The sequence below is a fragment of the Epithele typhae genome (assembly GCF_022376455.1).
Source record: "Epithele typhae strain CBS 203.58 chromosome Unknown BXZ73scaffold_21, whole genome shotgun sequence".
Taxonomy (NCBI): domain Eukaryota; kingdom Fungi; phylum Basidiomycota; class Agaricomycetes; order Polyporales; family Epitheliaceae; genus Epithele; species Epithele typhae.
The window spans coordinates 1,710-18,821 of NW_025954212.1; the positions used below are offsets into that span (position 1 = coordinate 1,710).

The 17,112-nt window shown below is 57.0% G+C and overlaps 3 protein-coding genes across 3 annotated transcripts; 2 read left to right on the forward strand and 1 right to left on the reverse strand.

Annotated features, from left to right (window-relative positions):
* Positions 1–8,907: 8,907 nt before the first annotated feature.
* BXZ73DRAFT_100934 (uncharacterized protein) lies at positions 8,908–10,365 on the forward strand (the record flags this gene model as incomplete). Its single annotated transcript, XM_048014725.1, has 5 exons — positions 8,908–8,937; positions 9,013–9,071; positions 9,655–9,865; positions 9,920–10,194; positions 10,248–10,365. The coding sequence occupies 5 exons, from the start codon at positions 8,908–8,910 to the stop codon at positions 10,363–10,365; spliced, it is 693 nt and encodes a 230-aa protein (XP_047878268.1).
* Positions 10,366–10,997: 632 nt separating this feature from the next.
* On the reverse strand, positions 10,998–12,054 carry BXZ73DRAFT_100935 (uncharacterized protein; the record flags this gene model as incomplete). The annotated part of the gene is made up of 5 exons (XM_048014726.1): positions 10,998–11,436; positions 11,501–11,662; positions 11,735–11,805; positions 11,852–11,973; positions 12,048–12,054. 5 exons carry the CDS (start codon positions 12,052–12,054, stop codon positions 10,998–11,000), a joined length of 801 nt encoding a protein of 266 aa, XP_047878269.1.
* Positions 12,055–12,386: 332 nt separating this feature from the next.
* BXZ73DRAFT_100936 (uncharacterized protein) lies at positions 12,387–13,219 on the forward strand (the record flags this gene model as incomplete). The annotated part of the gene is made up of 5 exons (XM_048014727.1): positions 12,387–12,487; positions 12,578–12,605; positions 12,665–12,722; positions 12,872–12,977; positions 13,072–13,219. The coding sequence occupies 5 exons, from the start codon at positions 12,387–12,389 to the stop codon at positions 13,217–13,219; spliced, it is 441 nt and encodes a 146-aa protein (XP_047878270.1).
* Positions 13,220–17,112: the final 3,893 nt, after the last annotated feature.

Below are 17,112 nucleotides of genomic sequence, written 5' to 3' on the forward strand. Positions count from 1 at the left end.
TACCCAGCCAACTCAAATGAGTGAATCTATCATGAACAGACGACTCTCAGTTGAGTGCTCCTGTCAACAGAGCACTCTAATGTGAGACTGCCCTCATATGAGCAAGCCTCTGCTCAACAGATTGACCTCAAATAAGGGAAGGCCATGTGAACAGACTGTTGCTCACATGAGCCTGTCTTTCATGCACAGGCTGACCTCATGTGAGCATGTCTCATGTGAAATGATGGCCATCATATGAGCAGAGCACTCCTAAAAACACCTTCCTCAATTGAACTGATATTATGAAGGATTTCGGACATTTTGGGGGAGCACCTCACATGAGCAAAAGCACTGTCTACCACCATAAGCTCATATGAGCAGGAATATCGAAAACAGATGTCAAGCTCAATTGAGTGCATATAAGCGGAACATCCGCTTATTCCTGCACCGCAAATAAGCGCATCATGCGAATATATTATGGCACTGCACTGGTTCAACGACATCTCGGGCTTGTTTTATGCGCGTTTCTACCCTCTTTCTAACCAGCCGCCCCGTTTCACGATGCGACCCGCCGTCGTCCCGCTGCACGTCGTCTTGTGCGACACAAGATCGCCCCCCACATCACCTACTTGATGCTCCCGTCTCTTGACGGTTCGGAGCTCGTTTTTGACGCGGTTAGGTTCGTTCTCTTCCCCTCTTCAAGGCCGTTCCGATGCAACTTTGCGCGCGCTGGTACGCCCAGCCAATTGCCCATGACAGCTGCCGCATTGCCGCCTTTTTGCCCTATCTGCATCTTCCTCAACCCCCGCGATCTTGAGCACCACGGCCACATATCCCGTTCGTTCCGCACGCATTTTGGTACGCGTGCTCCCCTCATTACCCCGCATATAACGCGCCCTCGACGCCGCGAAAACGCGCAGCCGTTCACCCGCAGCAACCACTGCTCTCTCCACACCGCCTCCAGCCATCCTCAGGCTTGGACTCAATGCGCCGCTTTCCCAGTTTCGCTCCGATCGCGCTGAAAATCGGAGCTCAGATTGCCCTCATCAATTCCTTTCAAACGCGCCCACCTTCGTCTCGCCCGCCGCACTCGTTCGCCCGCTGTGCGCTGTGCAAGACCGCCTGAAATCAGCACTCCCTTCCCATCTTCCCAATGCTCGATCTCGCCCACTTCGCCACCTAAGAAGACGTGGATGGGTTCATTCGTCGCGCGTCATCAAGCCCTTTCGATCGCGCGCTTGGATGTAGCATTCGGAAGAGATTTGCGCCATGTATGACAGGATATGTGTATGTTCAGCTTACCTTGCCCCCTCCTCCTGCCTCCCCCAGTCTCGCCCTCGCATCTTGCCCGTTCCATGTCCGTTTGGCGTGCGTTTTGATGCATAGGTTAGCATATATCCCCTCGTTTTAACGCCACCTTACACATTGTGATCTGTGCCTTCCATGATGTTATATTTTGGTGCTCAGCACCTGTTTGATCTGACCTATACTGTATACACTATCAACCCCCTCAGTCTCCCTCATTTTTTTGGAATGAAACTGTACACCACATATGAATGCAGCGCTGCACACTGCAGCATATTGATATGAGTTGGTCTACCTGTACTGGACACCTTCTCCCTGGGAAGTCACCCTTCACAGCAGCATGTGTAGATGGTAATTCACCAAGCTGTTTTCTATATCAGAGAGTAGCTTGTAGGATCTGTGGTTGTGCAAATTTGGAAGGCAGTAGCTGCAACAGTGAGGGAATAATGAGGTATGATATTTTAAAATGACATACCACACACAGACATGGGATAAGAGTGTATCACATTCCGGACACCTAGATATACTCACAGACAATATTGTGAATGCAATGCAGAAGAGAGCGCACAGAAATCCGGATACTTGGTGAAGATACAAGATATGTGTGGAAAGCGGAAGTTCTGAGAAAACATGACATGTATAAGTTCATGTGCAGACATGATATCAACGGGCTGTTTGCTTCATCACAATTGGGTACTATTGGGGTGCTCAGATCGGAATTTTCAAGCTTATCGGTGATGAGATGCATGTGGGGGATCATATGTCATTATTTTATGACATACGGTACCCTGGAACGACATGTGCTCCGATTAGAATTCAAAAACATGGATTAGAATGGGATACGTCTCAGCTATCCAACACAGAAGAGACCTTGAAAAACGGCTGAGAACCAGTGGAGATGTGCAAGATGAGCCACAAGTGTGGTTGCAGTGAAAAGCGAGGTCAGAACACATTCAGCATAACCACACTTGTGGCTCATCTTGCACATCTCCACTGGTTCTCAGCCGTTTTTCAAGGTCTCTTCTGTGTTGGATAGCTGAGACGTATCCCATTCTAATCCATGTTTTTGAATTCTAATCGGAGCACATGTCGTTCCAGGGTACCGTATGTCATAAAATAATGACATATGATCCCCCACATGCATCTCATCACCGATAAGCTTGAAAATTCCGATCTGAGCACCCCAATAGTACCCAATTGTGATGAAGCAAACAGCCCGTTGATATCATGTCTGCACATGAACTTATACATGTCATGTTTTCTCAGAACTTCCGCTTTCCACACATATCTTGTATCTTCACCAAGTATCCGGATTTCTGTGCGCTCTCTTCTGCATTGCATTCACAATATTGTCTGTGAGTATATCTAGGTGTCCGGAATGTGATACACTCTTATCCCATGTCTGTGTGTGGTATGTCATTTTAAAATATCATACCTCATTATTCCCTCACTGTTGCAGCTACTGCCTTCCAAATTTGCACAACCACAGATCCTACAAGCTACTCTCTGATATAGAAAACAGCTTGGTGAATTACCATCTACACATGCTGCTGTGAAGGGTGACTTCCCAGGGAGAAGGTGTCCAGTACAGGTAGACCAACTCATATCAATATGCTGCAGTGTGCAGCGCTGCATTCATATGTGGTGTACAGTTTCATTCCAAAAAAATGAGGGAGACTGAGGGGGTTGATAGTGTATACAGTATAGGTCAGATCAAACAGGTGCTGAGCACCAAAATATAACATCATGGAAGGCACAGATCACAATGTGTAAGGTGGCGTTAAAACGAGGGGATATATGCTAACCTATGCATCAAAACGCACGCCAAACGGACATGGAACGGGCAAGATGCGAGGGCGAGACTGGGGGAGGCAGGAGGAGGGGGCAAGGTAAGCTGAACATACACATATCCTGTCATACATGGCGCAAATCTCTTCCGAATGCTACATCCAAGCGCGCGATCGAAAGGGCTTGATGACGCGCGACGAATGAACCCATCCACGTCTTCTTAGGTGGCGAAGTGGGCGAGATCGAGCATTGGGAAGATGGGAAGGGAGTGCTGATTTCAGGCGGTCTTGCACAGCGCACAGCGGGCGAACGAGTGCGGCGGGCGAGACGAAGGTGGGCGCGTTTGAAAGGAATTGATGAGGGCAATCTGAGCTCCGATTTTCAGCGCGATCGGAGCGAAACTGGGAAAGCGGCGCATTGAGTCCAAGCCTGAGGATGGCTGGAGGCGGTGTGGAGAGAGCAGTGGTTGCTGCGGGTGAACGGCTGCGCGTTTTCGCGGCGTCGAGGGCGCGTTATATGCGGGGTAATGAGGGGAGCACGCGTACCAAAATGCGTGCGGAACGAACGGGATATGTGGCCGTGGTGCTCAAGATCGCGGGGGTTGAGGAAGATGCAGATAGGGCAAAAAGGCGGCAATGCGGCAGCTGTCATGGGCAATTGGCTGGGCGTACCAGCGCGCGCAAAGTTGCATCGGAACGGCCTTGAAGAGGGGAAGAGAACGAACCTAACCGCGTCAAAAACGAGCTCCGAACCGTCAAGAGACGGGAGCATCAAGTAGGTGATGTGGGGGGCGATCTTGTGTCGCACAAGACGACGTGCAGCGGGACGACGGCGGGTCGCATCGTGAAACGGGGCGGCTGGTTAGAAAGAGGGTAGAAACGCGCATAAAACAAGCCCGAGATGTCGTTGAACGGTGGAGAACTCGGAGGAGGGTAAGGTAATGAGGGTGCGGGCTCGGGGTGTGGCAGTCGGGCGCTCGGAGAAAGAGAGCCATCAAACGCGGGCGCTCGGAGTTGAACGACCACCTGCAGGCGGGCGCTCGGAGTTGAATGACCATCAAACGCGGGCGCTCGGAGTTGAATGACCACCTGCCAGGCTGCGGGCAGGTGCTCGGAGTTGAATGACCACCTGCAGGCAGGCACTCGGAGTTGACTGACCACCTGCCAGGCTGCAGGCAGGTGTTCGGAGTCATACTATACTATGAACCAGGGTAGGTGGTCTGCACACATGTGTGATTGAGAACGGGCACTCAGGAGTTGGTGTACATACCATGGACATGAATGGGTGCTCAGAGAAAATACTAGTAACTATAAGCAAGGGCGAGAACGTGTTTGTATATATGTATATGTTACGGTCGCAGAGCGCAGGAGCGTGGAGGTCGGGCAAGTTGGAGATGAGCAGGAAGTCAGGTCAGATTAGAGGGACGCACTTGACCTCGGGGAGGCTCACAATAGCGGGGGAGACGGGTAGGAGAGGCAACAGGGAGGAGCTAGGAGGCAATTGTGAAGTGAGACGGTAGGTGCGGGAATGGTATATAAAGCTAATGATGGTGGATGATCATATGCTAAGGATCCGTAGTGGGTGCACACCAAAGCTTGTAACCATACAGGTGCAGCAGGCTATAACATATATAAATTTATAGTAGCCACAGTGGCAATACACGGGATAAGCGCTGTGCCAATATGAGTGGTAGCCTAAGCAACAGGCTTATACAAGTGGTAGCCTAAGTGACAGGCTCATATGAGTGGTAGCCTAAGCGACAGGCTAATATGAGCGGCAGCCTGGGCTACATGATAATAAAGCAGTAATAGTAGTGGCATAGTAACAATGCTATAGACAGGCAGTGAAAGGCGGCTTACACAGGTGGCTGTGCACTCATATGAGTGGGAACAGAGGCTACAAAGCGCCCACTCATATGAGTCCACCCGAGCGGTATCCCTGGGCTACAGTGTCAAAAATATGACCAGTGTCCCTAGCTACAATAGCGGCATGCACTCGGCCCGAACGCGGTGACTTCACTGTGCTCGCACTGACGAGTGCCGGTACCCTCGTGGTGGACCGCGGCGAAGAAGACGCACGCAGCTCTTCTACTGCACCTCCGGCGCTGTCACCACTCCTCAGGCTCACTGCAAAGGCTTTGTCCGCCAACGGGGCTCGTGCGTTGTGTTTCGTCGACGCGGCGGCGGCGCCTACCGATTCTCTGATCGATGCACCGTCGCAGTTCTGCGTTGTGGACACCGCCACTGGAGAGATACTGTCGGGACCATTCGGGGGCGAGCGGCCTTCGGTCATCATTGGTGAAGACTGGGGAATGGATGTTAGGCGGTTCTGGGAGAAGAAAGGTCCATCGTACCGCGGAGGGTGGTTTTGGAGCACACTGCACGGTAGGCTCTTCCGAACTCCTGCCCTCGACAACGAACAAGACGTTGATCGAGTCGCAGTCACGTACGAAGGGTCGACGGTCGTATGGTCGGATTGGGGCGGGGTCGTGCGCTTCCATCGCAACGCAGTCGACGTTTGAAAGCCACAAAGGATGTATCTTGATCATCGCACGCTTTCTTGTTACTGATGTACGCTGTCGATGCGGAAACAACGGGTCATTACATAGTCTTCCCGCAGTGCTGCGAAGCACCGCATGTATATGTGCACCATGGATCCGACTGGTACTGCCACGAGCTATCTTGTAACTACAAACTCCTCAGACGAATCTGCGCGGCACCACTCCTCCTTGAGCTCTACCCTCCCTCCTGCAGGGAGATCGCACATCCAATCGAACATCCCGTCCTCCTTCCCCCACGCCCCGGCACCACGACCGTCCCCCAATCAGCGCACCTTGACGACCGCATCGACGGCCACCTCCTGCCCAAGGTCCACACTTCAGGCCGCGAGCAGCGCGGGTTTGGTCGCCGCGACGCCGGCAGGCCTTTCCGCGACCTATTCGGTACCGCGGACAGCGATAGCGCCGCGCGCACGAGCAGCGGCACGGCGCACGGGTGCGCGTTCGCAATCGTCTTCGAGACTGCGACTGGGTGCCCCGAGCTGGAGGTGGCAGAGCGGGATCGGTCAAGGTGGCGGGCTCGACGTCCGTGTCCATGCTCGACACGCGCTCGAAGGCCGTGCTGGCGTCGCAGTGCTTTCAGGAGAAAGAGATCGCGCGGTGTCGGCGACTGCGGAGCGAGAAAGAGGGGCAGGCGGACCTGTCATTTGGAGCGCCCCACCGGCTCACGTCGTTTGTTTGTCTGCTTGTTTGTTTGTTTGTTTGTCTCCTGTTTAACGCCCTGGAGGGCCGAGCCCTATGGTAGGCGACACGTACAAGTCTATCTGGCGGGAAATGAAATGCGTATACGGGACAGATGACGTGTCGGGCTCACGTCGTCGTCCCATAACCTCGCGGCAGGTCGGGCCCGCTGGTGTTCGTAACGCGCGCGATGAGCTGCGCCGCCGCCGCCGCTCGGGACCGTCCACTGGCGTGCAGAACGGTGGGCGAAGGGAGAGCGCGAGATAATTGTATCGCCGGGTAGATATAGAAGGCGTGAGTGGCTCAGTCGGCGAACTGGACCGTCTGGCAGAGCTGCTGAGGGTAGAGGGTACGGGGAAGGCGCTCTTGTCCTTGCTTGCGGGCGTATATCCATCCTCGCGGTCCTGGGTATGGTTCGGCGTCGAATGACGGCTCTTCTTCCTCCACGGCCCTGTCTGGGTCTCTTCATTAGACCGAGGCGAACCGGGCGTGGATAAGCTGAGGAACTTTCGCTGCGTGACGGCGCTCAACGGGAAGCGCGGGTGCGTGATCTGTGTGGATGGGGAGAAGTGCCAGGCTGTACCGCTCAACGGAGGGGGTACGAAGGGCTGCATGGCGAGCGGCTCCTGGTACGGGAGTAATTGCATGGTGAGCGCAGCTGTGGAAGGAGGGGAACCTGGTAGATGAGGGCCGGATGGCAATTGCATCGCGAAGTGAGTGGTAGGGGTGGGGAAGAAAGAAGGCACTAGGCCGGGGACAGATGCACCAAGAGGATACTATCTGCCACGGCCATGGCCGCCGTCAAGTTACTGAAGGTCGTAGAACGGCAACCAGCTAAGATCTTCTAGGCCTGTTGAGAGAAGAGGGTCAGCCTGCAGTCGCACGAAGCCTAGCGAGACACGGACAGTACGTCAACTTGAACGAGTCCTCGTCGGCCGAGACTGTCGCCGCGACTTCGCTTGCAAGTATCCAGCACGCCCTGATACCAGCCCCGAATGTTCAACCCGGTCGGCGACAGTGTGGTCAAGGATGTCTTGCGTGTTAGTCGCTCGCTCTCCGCGCGCTCCATCGCATCGACGATGGGGTGGTGTGCGAGCGCACGCTACCGACTCGTGCATGTGATGGCGGGCTGCAAAGTGGCGACATCGAGCACGCGGACCGTGAATGCGAGCGAGCTGGGGCGTTGAAATGTTGTCTGAGAGGCCGGTCATGTTCTGTCCTGCTTCCGTGAGATTTGTCAGCTTTCTCGGGCGGATACTCATGCGATGTCAAGTGGACGAACCTTGAGGGGGACGTGTTCGAGTGCCGTGGGCAACCCCTAGGCACGACGTCCGGCACAAAGGACTGCAACCTCACAAGCCGTCACCACAACTTGTCGAAGGACGAAGTAAGGAAGGAGCGACGTACTAAGACCGACCCGTCCTCGAGCTCCGCCCGGAACACACGGTTCTGCGTCATGATATCCTACGTCGTGACCGCCTTCACGCCCTTTCTCACGTGCGAAGTCGGTGTTCGCGGGAGAGGCGGCGACGGCCAGGGGAGAAATGCTGGACACTTGGAGGACCTAGAGATAATTTCCCGAGAGAGCCTGCGGATGCCGTGTTGCTCGCAGAGCATGCGGAACCGCTCGAAAAGCGTGTACACCATGGGTTAGACGAGGATTTCAAAGCTGGCTGGGTGAAAGAAGGCGAATTTCACGGATTTGAAGACCTGGTATTTGCCGCGCGCATGAAATGGAGCTCGGGGGGCGTGAACAGTGGTCGTGGAGGGTCGAAGTATGCTGAGTGTGGAAGTCGGCGGCAGGGGAGAACAGCGGAAGGTGCAGCGCTCGCCTCTCAGTCGAGGGATAGGAGTGTCATTCCTAAGTTGCCACAGAAGCTGCCATTGAGTACCGAGCTAAGAGTTCAGCAGATGACAGTCGGGTAACCCGACGACTCGGGTTCTAGCCCTTTTGGGACACTCACAAGATGTAAGGAACCCGCAGAATAAACAGAATATCTTCAAAGTTGTGCTGGGTGCTGCCGCAGCGGAGAGTTGAGTATCGGTGCGACGAAGAACAGTGCTTTGAACTCACATGTCCGGATGACTATGCGCTGTGTCGCAGGCCAGTTGCATTGGCGTATATCGCGACACTGAAAGGGTATTTTGCGCAGTGGCTCAGAGAGGAGTAAGAGCACAACGTGCCGGGCGCGGATCCCGGTCGGCTAGTGAGCGCGGGCCGCGAGGTGGCTGCCGCACTTGTCCTCTACCTCCATCTTCGCCCACCCCGCATATCCGCTGATGACACACATCGCTGTACTCTCCTCTCGCGCCTGCCATTTCAGGCTCATTTGCATATCACTCAACTACCTGGTTGACCTCGAAGTCGCCAACACACCCGGCTCATCCAACATGAACCATTCCGCGCGGTCTCTTGTGGCAGGTCGGAAAGGCTGTGGTTATGGGTACGTGGTATTTCCCAACGCCCTCCGGTGCATTATACACCCTATCTGCATGGTTGCACCTGTTGTGCAGGGGTTACACTTGTCCTCAAGATGAGATCACGTGATCAACCCACTCCGTTGAGGCCAATCGTAGATACATATCCAAGAACGGCCATGCACGCAAACAAACTTGAGTACGACGAAGTAAGCTGACATCGCTTTGTTCTCTCTCATAGACATCTTTTGAGGCTGCACGGGCTTTGCGACCTCGTTCCACAGCTCCGTAACGTGCCACGGCTTCGCGGCAAGACCGCCGAGAAGAAATTTCAAGCTTCAAGGTGCGTTCTTCTACTCCACCCGCCGCTCCCAGAATTTCCAACACGCCCCTTCGTGTGGACGAACCTTTTCTTTCCACCTCCAGCTCATGTCGGCCGCTCGCCTCTGTGTTCGTCAGACCGTTTTGGGGCCGTTCGTGGGGACAAGGGGTGTCGCCTGTGACTCGCGATACGTCATTCTCTATATTCACTTTCGCGCATTCGCTCGAGTCGGCTTTCACTTGGCCCGGGTAGCTTCCGCTACGTGCACCGGTGTAGACACTGAGCTCTCTTTGATCCCTTAGGTTGGCCTTCGTTGTTGAAGATTCGGAATTCCAACACCGTGACGCGCTCGGGGCGGAATTCAAGGACGCCCAGCAGAAAACGTAGGGGAAGGAGGAGCGTGACGGGCGTCGATCTCAACGAACGCTCAAGCCTGGTCCGCTCAGTCAGCAACAAACCCGCGGGGATGACAGGCCACCACCCCCGCAGAGGTGGTTCACAGGCCATCGAAGACGCAGGTGGCCATTGCTAAACCACCGCGCTCGGTGTGCTCTCCACGACCTACCGGACTTCGTATCCGTCTTTCCACACACCTCTAGCACAGCATCCGGAGCGACATCGCACAAAGTCCTCGTCGTCGCTGGAGGGGCAAGCTCGGCGTCGAAGACGTCTCGACCCGGATACCCCACGACACCGACACCATCGTCAAGGTGGAGTCGACCGCGCTCAACTCTGTTGGCTGGAAGTTCCGCGGCGGCGTCGCCGACACCCGGGTCCAGCACTGCGTTCGCATCATCGCAGGCATCGCCTCCAAGGTCCGTGCACCCACCCGTTCCCCATCCACCCTCGTCTCAGTCCAAGGTCCACAGATCCCCGACAACATATCGTTTGACATCGCCGCTCGCCTCCTACACCGCTGTACCACCTCACCGCGCTCAGTGCCGACCCCACGCCCTGGTCGACTCCAGGTGGGCGTGGCGGGGAAGCCCGCGGTGGCCATCGGGGGCGCGGGCACGGTTCTTCGCTTCGCGCCCGGCCTGATCGCCACCGCGAACCGTGCCGACCTCGTCAAGGCCTACGACGCCACACGGGTCTTCGACCGCGCCCTCTGTCACCGACGTCGCGGCGACCCGGGGCGTCCAGCGTCCGTGCTGGTGCACGACGGGATATACCGAGCGAGGAGACGCTGCGCGCCAGGCTTGGGCTGCTCACGCGGGGCGGGACGCTCATCAGCGCGCTCGACGGACCCACTGCGGGTGGCGAAGGACGTCGTGGTGGTTCCGCGGAAAGGATGTGCTCGGAGTGCGTCTCTTGAAGACGGTTCGATCATGGTGCGTTTCACTTCAGAGGGCGGTTTTGGCGTGCCGACTGACGGTCCTCTGCTTACAGTCACCCGCGTCGGAGGTTGCGCCCTGGGGGGTGAGCGCGCGCTGGACAGGCCGCAAGCGGGGCAGGCGAGTGCGCGGAAGCTCGTCCTGCACCTGTTTGAGACGGGGTGGACACGTCGCGCACACGCATACAGGAGGATAGCGAAGGAAGCATACCCTTGAGATCGGCTACGGGGGACTAGTCTGGTATATGACAGCCCATCCCTCGACTACAGCGTGAGTGTCAACACCGATCTGACGATCTATACGCACAAAATAACTCACCGGTCTGTCCCCCTCCCCTGCATGTCCTGCCAGCGCAAGCCCGCTTGTCTCTGGAGTTCGCACCCCAAGGTCAAGGGTGCGGGAGAGCCGGGTGAAGTTGAGGGCGAGTACAGTTCCGCAGGCTAGCGGAAGGACTTGGTAGGACTCTGGGACAGTTCGTGGTCACGCACACGTCGCGCGTCGGTTTTGCGCGCAGCAGTCTTGTGCTGAAGACGCGCCGCATGCGAATATATTTGTTGTTACACTTGTCCAAAGTCAACACCTGGGCTCTGAGCACAAGACTCGAACATCGCTCTCATTCCTCCCCAACAACGAGCACGCTCTTCCCAAAGTCATCACCCTTGTGCACCTCCACGATTGCCTCCGGGCTCTTCTCGAGCCCGCGCACAAAGTCCTCCTTGTACTTGACCTCGCCCTTCGCGTGCTTCGCCGGCACCTCGCGGTAGAACTCTTCTTGGTACTTCGGCTCGAGCGCAGCGACGAGGAAGCCGTTCATGCGGATCTCCTTCCACGGTGGCACCTGCAGGTTCTTGACGTCGTACGGCCCCGCGGTGCCGTACGTCGAGGCGCTCCCGCAGATCCAGTTAAATTGAAACCGACGACGCCAGCGACGATGGGAGAACGCGACGCGAAAGAGGGCAGCGACTGGGAGGGGACGCACGATCACGCGCGCGTGTGTCGCCGCCTGCTTGAGCGCGGCTTCGAGCACCTCTCCGCGGACGTTATCCCAATAGCTGCACGCCTTGGCAAGGAGCCAGTCTTCAGGATGTCATGGACGGCCGGGGAGGGGAGACTCACATGTTGATCGGGCCCTCCCTTTCAAGGACCTTCGTTGTCGGCACCAGCTTGTAGTTGAACACGGCGTCGGGCCCGAGCGACGCGACGTACGCGAACTTCTCGTGCGCGCCCGTGGACACGATCACGCGGCACCCGTTCGCTTTGGAAAGCTGCACGACGATGCTGCGGGCGGCGCGTACACTGATCAGCCTCCAGAATTCTGTCGGGACAGTGACGCCGCAAAAAGGCACTCACGCGCCGACCGTGCCTGAAGTGGCCTCGACGAAGACGGTGTCTCCCGGAAGTTCGGAATTTGCGAACTCACTCTATGAGCATCAGCCTGGTCTTTGCTGGAGCGTGGTCGGCCAGAACGCGACGCTGGGATGTGGACGCGCTGAACGGGCCGAGGTAGGCGGACTCCCGCGGGATGCCCTCTTTGTTCTCGAGCTTGAGGAGCGCAGCCGTGTCCTTCACGACGAGGCAACGACGGAACGCTATGAGAGTTGAATCAGCTTACAATCGACAGAACCCGTCTCGTGCGACATCCGCCGGGGACCCCCATACTGACCCGACATGCCCAGATAGCAGGCGGCGTCGGTAGAATCCCCAGCGAGAGATGTCCCCGAACTCACCTCCACGAGTCGGTCCCGGGCCCATTCCTCAGAACAACCCACAGGCGCCGAACCGAGCTGCAGCGCATCAATAATCCCTGTCCTGCTCGTATGCAAGGGCACCAATCCACAAATCCCCAGTCGCCTGGATCGAGGACTTCAGCAGCGTTGCGAGCCACTGTAAATTCAAATCTGAAGGCAAGCGAGGGGTTTGCTCGATTTGAGTCCAGGCAGGTGGGGTTCGCGCGCCGAGTATTTGAGCCACTCCCAGAGCGTGGACGACTTCAACATCGTGGATGCCAGCACTATTCGACTCTAATCTTCAGTCGCAAGCGCGGATCGGTACACATGAAACGCACCGGAAAAGCAGGCTGGAAGAGCGGTTCGGTCTCGACTGGTGAGTGTCGTGGTCGCAAGATTTGAGTCACCTGCAGTGTGAGCGATGTAGTATACGCGGCGGACATGTGCTCACTTGGCATTGCACCAGCATCGTCCACATCATGAACGGCACCTATGTCAGTGCCATTCCCTCACCCGCCCCGCTCATCGTTACGCCGCGCCTCCCCCTGCAAAGTCCGCCAAGGAGGCGGACAACTTCATCTACGCCGCGCTCTCCATCATCCTCACGAAGCGTGCGTGCATTTCCGACTCCCCGCCCGTCCGTCCCTCTGACCATCCACCCAACAATCTACGCCAACGCGTTCCTCGTCACGTAAACCGCGCCCCCGTCCCCACCTATGGCGTGCGCTCTGACTGCACTCTCCTTGCACTTCTTCCCCAGCCTCAAACTCGCGCCCGTCGCTCAGCATCCTCGGCGAGATGAAAAACCAGTACACCTCCATCGACGTCTCCCGCGTGCTCCGCGCGACCAACCCCCACCGCGGTACGTGGACGCCGTCCTCCGCGCCTCCATCACTCGTTCATCCACACGCCCGCGCAAACGGACGTGCGAAAGGACGGTGGGACGGACAAAAATATCAGCAACGACGCGTCGAGCAACCCGACCTCGACCGACGACTTCTACGACGGCGCGTACGCCGTGTCCGAGCCCAGCCCGCTCGAGGCGCGGCAGCAGCAGCAGCAGCGGTCATTCCGCCACCCCTACACCGCAGAGATCATGACGCCGTGAGACCGGCGGCGCGTGGACGGACAGACGGGACTGGTCGGGCGGTGCATGCGGAGGGGGGGGAAGGAAGCGAGTCCGAGGTCTGGGTTCCTTAGAAAAGGTACATACGATTCGGTCCACCGTCCCTCGTCCCTCATTCGCGGTGGACTCCGGTGTCTAGACGGGCTTCCCGCGATGTTGCGCAGGGTAGCGGGGTATGTGGGCTGTGGTAGTAGAGCCTAGAAGCGCATCGCTCCGCTCCGTGGTACATTCGACGTTGTGTAGAGCGTAACAGAGACATGGCGGTGCTTTCCTTCCCCAAGTCCGCGTTGAAGGTCGGAGTCAGCCACTTTGGCCAGTGCGTTCTGTCGCTGGTGTGAGGGCTCGAGCTGTCGTCGTCTGGTACTTAGTCCTTGGTTGCGTCGCTCGAAGGGTTCAGGAAATCCAGGGAGCGAGGTAGGCAGCAAGACCGCGCTTGGATGCAACCTCGGACCGCCCATGGTTTGGCGCGGAGCCTGAATGTGACTCTAACGCGCCCACCGCCAGTCTATCCACGGTGTATCGCGTGTACACTACAAGCTATACCACATCTACGTCTCATCGGTCTGCGATCAGCCCTCGAAATCCACCCTGCTGCTCTTCGATGGCCTCAGAACGTCTCCCCATAGAAGTCACCGAGCAGGTGATCGACGCACTCGGCGCCCAGACCGACCTTGCCACGCTCACCTCATGCGCCCGAGTCCACACGAGATGGCTCCCCAGAAGTCGCATCCACATTTGGAGAAAAGTCAAAGTCTCCAGCTTGAAGGGACTCCACTCGATTTCTGAAGTGTTTCAACTCTCCCCGGACTTGTGTATGTTGGTCCACACCGTGAGGCTCATTGGAATCCGCAAGTCGTTCCCCTGGGTTGCCCCTGTGGTTCTCCTTCCGTATCTCGCGCACATCGACACTTGGGAAATCGAATTTTGTAACAATGGATTTCCATCTGGTGTCCTGGCCTGTTTTCGGCGATACACCGCAGTCAAGACCTTGGTCGTCGAAGACACTACATTTCCCACACCGCTTCATATGTACCGACTAGTCCATGCGTTCCCCGCCCTCCGGTCCCTTGAACTGTCCTACTCCTACTTTGAAGCCTCCTCCGCCAACCAAGCCCTCATCTCAATGAAAACACGAGGGAGGCTTTCGCGTCTCAAGGTGAGACGAGACACCGAGTTGAGCCCACGAAGTTATGGAAAAGACTGAGTTATATGAGTGCTGCAGCTTGTCCGTGCCTCACACAAAGAGATTTTAGAGCACTTTTCCGGACAGCTTATCCTTATCTGGCCCTTGGAGATTTTCGAGGTCCTTGCCAGAACGTTGACACACCTCGATCTCGGCGGTCTGGAATGGCTCACAGTAGCAGGTATGGCACGCAGTACCCGTTAACCACACGATGAGCAGGTTCTGACCCACCCTCATCGACACTTGCAGACATTCCATGTGCGACCTGCACCAATCTCGAAAATCTCTCTGTGCAATTGACGGGGAAAATCTCGGATGTAGTAGTAGCCTTCTCCGACCCCGTGCCGTTCCGGAAACTGAATACACTAATGGCTCGTGGTCTCCCGCAATCGCTGCGGGCCCTGGACATCACGCTAGATGGATCTCTGGCGCATTGCATTGGTTCGGAGCACAGCAGCGACCAGCAGACGGCCCTCCACAGCTTTACACAGCTCGTGACCGACCATAGGTTTCTTGGAACGAACGGAGTCAAATTCTTAGTCAAGAACTCGATGCAGAATCTCGTGGATACCTGGAGGGATTCGTTGGAGCGCACGTTCGCGTCACTACACAAGTCGAAGCTTCTTCAGGTTGATTTTGTGTATTCTGGTGTGTTTCATTAGGCTGCCCACTCGATCGTTCAATCTCCGCTAAATTCTGGGTTCACAGAAGGGTTCTCACCCGAACTGTACGGACATCCCACTGCGGTGGATCATCTGACCATCTCTCCGGATGGGGCGTGGGCAGCCAGCAGCAGCATAGCAGGCAGAGGCGAGGCGAGGCGGGTCTCACACCAATCAGTCGTGATCTGGGATGTTCGCGCCGGAGGACGACTCGCTTTACAGTGCTGGTATCGCACCATACCACCATTCATACATGAACGCTCTGAAAGTAGTGCGTTAGCCTTTTCTCCGTCAAACACTGGCCTCTTCCGTTGTTTCGGTCGTCAAATCGTCGTCTTTTATCTCCCTCCCATGCAAAAGGAGGAAGATCATGGCCCTCGCAGAGAGCCCCGGGAAACGGGAATCATCGTGGCAGGTACCGAGAACGAACGGATCCTCGCTTCAAGCTGGTCCCCAGATGGCGCTCAAATTATTGCCCTGGTGTCCTCGATGGCCCTTCACTTTTGGGATGCGGAAGGCTTGACTCGCCTTCGCGTGCTTCACCTGCCTTCTGTCCCAGGCTTCTTTGTCAAAGCTATTCTCTCAGTAAACTCCCCTTATGCTCTGATCTACCAAGAACGCCGGGGACTCCGAGGGCCCTCCGCGCGCTCATACAGCAGCCATATGCATGTCGTTGATCTAGAGTCAAGGGAAAGTGACCCCAATCTGGCCAACCTCCGGAGCTGGCGTTACGGTGCAATAGGATATTTGTTCACAGCCGTGCTGCGACGTGGATCCGAGCGCGGCGACTTCACTGTGCTTGGACTTCCGAGGGCAACACACGATAATTCCTTCATAGCGGTGCACCGCGGCGAAGAAGACGCACGTAGTTCTCCTCCGAAGGAGTTCTCAATCCGCGGGATCCGAACTTTCATGGCCTTATCCGCCGACGGGACTCGCGCGTTGTGTTTTGTCGACGCCGCGGAGCCTGGGCCTTCCGATCCTCCTCTCGCCGCACCGCAGTTCTGCATTGTGGACACCACCACCGGAGAGACACTGGCGGGACCATTCGGGGGCGATCGGCGTTCGGTATTCATCAATGGTGAAAACCGCTACCCGCATATTTGGCGGTCTGGCGGTACGGAACGCGGAAGGTGGTTTTGGAGCACGCTGCATGGCAGGCTGTACCGAACTCCTACCCTCGACGACGAGGAAGACGTTGATCGAGTGGCAGTCACGTACGACGGGTCGATGGCGGTCTGGTCGGATCGGCGCGGGGTGGTGCGCTTCCATCGCAACGTAGGCGACGTTTGAAACCTACTACAGAGGGCGTGTCTTGATCACTCCAGACTGGATTGCACGTCTTCTTGTTACCAACGTACGCCGACTACGGCATTACCTAGTCTTACCGTAGTACTGTAAAGCACCAAATGTATATATGCACCGTCCTACTTCCCGCGCGGGCGGGCGCGGGCCCCGCGACCGACCACCAACCAGCGTACCTTGACGGCCACATCGACGACCGCCCCCTGCCATTTAACAAGGGACGCGAGCGGAGCAGGTCTGGTCGTCGCGACGCGCAGGCCGACAGGCCTCTCCACGACCGTGTCGGTACCGTGGATAGAGATGGGGCCGCGCACACGAGCAGCAGCACGGCGCACGGGTGCGTGTTCACAATCATCTTGGTGCGCTTCGTCGATGCCGCGCCCTGGTGCCCCAAGCGGGAGGCAGTGGCAGAGCGGGCTCGACGTCGACGTCCGTGCCCGTGGCCGACCCGCGCTCGAAAGCCGTGCTGTTAGGAGAAGGAGAAAGAGATCGGACGGTGTCAGTGAGCGCGGAGCACGGGGGGCGAGTGCGCGGACCTGCATTTTATAGCGTCCCACCGGTGGCACCCACACTGTCGCCCCAGAACCTCGCGGCAGGTCGTACCTGCTGGCGGTCGTGGCGCACACGCGACGAGCCGCACCGCCGTCGCCGCTTGGGACCGTCCGCCTGTGTGCGGAACGGTGGACGATGGGAGAGCACGAGATAATTGCACCGCCTGAGAAGCG